Here is a 2,786-nt window from a genome sequence, read left to right as displayed (position 1 = left end):
TTATACCTCCGCGAGTGAACATGTGCACTTTTTTCTCTAGCTCAATCCAGCTACAACCAGGGAATTTACTTACACTCTTTGTCCTCATGTTTTTTCTCATTTCTGCAACATCTCCCCACTTGGATCGAGATGCATTCATGCTGGATAGCAAAACGTATGGACCAGTGTTTTCTGGTTCAATCTCAAAGAGTTCCTTTGCAGCAACCTCAGCTAAATCTAGTCGTGAGTGAGTTTTACACGCTCCCAACAGAGCACCCCAAACTGTAGCATCTGGCTTTACGGTCATACTTTCGATCAATCTCATTGCCTCATCTACCCGTCCTGCACGCCCAAGCATATCCACCGTGCAAGAATAATGCTCAACCGTTGGTGTCACACAAAACTTTGATTCCATTGATTCAAATATCTCAAGCCCTTCCTCGACTTTTCCAGCATAGCTACATGCTGTCAAAATTGCTATCAAGGTAACTTTGTTTGGCATGGTACCAGACGATGACATCTCAAAAAAAACCTTAAGAGATTCCTCTCCTAAACCGTGCGACGCATAACCAGAAATGATTGAATTCCACATGATTATATCCTTTTTAGAGGGAAACCGGTCGAATACTAGCTTTGCTTTTGTAAGCTCACCGCATTTGACATACATCGTCATCAAAACAGAGGCAACATACACATCACCATCAAACTGACATCTCACCAAATGAGCATGTACCTGTCTACCATATTGGAGACTTGCTAAAGACGCACACGCACAAAGAATGCTGATCAAAGATGTAAAACTCGGTTTAACTCCTTGTCTCTGCATCTGAACAAACAAATCAATAGCCTCCAATTCAAAACCTTTTCTTTCATAAGCTTTGATCATTCCTCTCCAAGTAGCATCATCTCTATCCTTCATTTGATCGAAAACCCTCCTCGCTTTTGCTATCTCTCCTTGCTCTCCTAACCCAACAATCATAGCATTACACGCAATAACCGGCTTCACCGGCATCACCTCAAAAAACTGTTCTGCATCCTCCATTCTCCCACTCAAAGTATACCCTAAAAGCATTGAAGTCCACGAAACTTCAGTTTTCTCCGGCATCACTTCAAACAGCTTCCTAGCAACATCCACTCGATGATTCTGCCCGTACCCAGTAATCATAGTAGTCCAAGTAATCACATTTCTATCCTTCATCTCATCAAAAATCTCTCTTGCCTCATCAACTCTTCCTTCTTTACACAACCCACCAATCATATTAGTACTCCCTACAGTATCTTTAACAGGCATCATATCATACAACTTACGTGCATCATCAATACGCCCATCATCAATCAAACCACCAAACATCACAGTCCAAGAAACCTCATTCCTCACAGGCATTCTCCAAAACAACAACTCTGCTTCACCAACCATACCTTCTTGCACATAACCTTTCACCATAGCGGTCCACGACACAACGTTCCTCTCAGGCATCATCTCAAACGCATTCCTAGCTTCGTTAATCATCCCGTTCTTAATATACCCAGAAACCAACCCGTTCCAAGAAACAATATTTCTCTCAGGCATTTCATCGAACAGGTGGCGTGCTTCTCTCGGCAAACCGTTTGCAAAGTAGCCAGACACAATTGAGTTCCATGAACCGATTGCTTTAAACCGTAACGAATCAAAAAACTTTCGCGCTTCATTGATTTGACCGGTTCGTGAGAGACGAGAGATCTCAAAACTGAAACTGACTCCAGTGGCTGTGTTATACGTTCTATGTAAAATTAACTGAACCTTCTTCATTCACCAATCGAGTGTTTGAAGGTTCTTCAAGTTTTTTTTTTTTTTTTTTGAAAGGTTCGTAGAGTTTTAACACATCAAGTTCCTTCTGCTAATTGATAAGTCTGTAAAGTTTTTATAGTAAGAAGCGCCGAGGAATGATAGAATTTTAGGGTGTGCTCGAAATTACAAACTGGTTATTTAAAGAGATATTTAACAATTATACCACATTTGAAACTCAAACTTTTTCAATGTACCACATTCTTAAATCTTTTTTCAATCTACCAAATCTGCTCATCCAAAATGACTATTGTATCCTCCATTTGTTTGACTAAAAAACAAAATGTTTCTTTGTTTTTAATTACCTCTTTAACTTTAACTCTCTCTCTTTGCTTCCATTCTCCTTCTCAATTTTCACTTTAACTCTCTCTCTTTGCTTCCGTTCTTCTTCTCTATTTTCTTTCGCTCTTTTTTTTCTTTTTTTTCAAACACCAGCAAAAAAAAGAGTGAACCAGTGAGTGGAAGAAGAAGAGAATCAGTAACCGCCATGTCTTCGTCTGGTTCTTCTCAGCCTGGTTTTTCTCGGAGCTCTTCTTACCACCGCCATCGCCGGAGCTCTTTCATCAGAGCTCTTTCGCCGGACGAACCGGAACCGCCAGATCGCCTCCTCATATATATCTCTTGGCCCTTGCTTTTTAGTTCTGTCGCTGGTCTTACTTTCTCCTCTTCAGCAATTCAATGTTTCTTCGAATCTTTGTGATGGTGACGCTGCTCAAGAACCCAATCCGCCGCCGGAGAAAAAAGATAGCGACAAGTTATCCGCGGGAGCTATTGCCGGAATCGTAATCGAATGTGTTGTTGGTTTGTTGTTGCTTCTCCTGATTGTGTTCTGTCTATGTAGAAAGAGAAAGAAGAAGGAAGAGAATGCTCAAGCGAGAAACGTTGAAGCTCCTGTAACTGCTCCGGCCTCCGCCGCTGCTATACCTAAAGAAAGGGCGGCTATTGTCCCGTCGGAGGCTTATTCGCCGATGGTTTAGCGTTG

At 41.6% G+C, this 2,786-nt stretch overlaps 1 protein-coding gene across 1 annotated transcript in view; it reads right to left on the bottom strand.

Annotated features, from left to right (window-relative positions):
* LOC104787430 (pentatricopeptide repeat-containing protein At1g56690, mitochondrial) overlaps positions 1 to 2,018 on the bottom strand; it is a 10,570-nt gene extending 8,552 nt beyond the window's left edge. The window contains exon 1 of the mRNA XM_010513010.1: positions 7 to 2,018. Within this exon, the coding sequence (XP_010511312.1) occupies positions 7 to 1,768 (1,762 nt within the window). The 5' untranslated portion in view covers positions 1,769 to 2,018. The remainder of the gene's footprint in view (positions 1 to 6) is intronic.

This window comes from Camelina sativa, chromosome 5 (assembly GCF_000633955.1).
Source record: "Camelina sativa cultivar DH55 chromosome 5, Cs, whole genome shotgun sequence".
NCBI lineage: Eukaryota > Viridiplantae > Streptophyta > Magnoliopsida > Brassicales > Brassicaceae > Camelina > Camelina sativa.
This window is presented reverse-complemented; position numbering and strand designations above follow the sequence as displayed.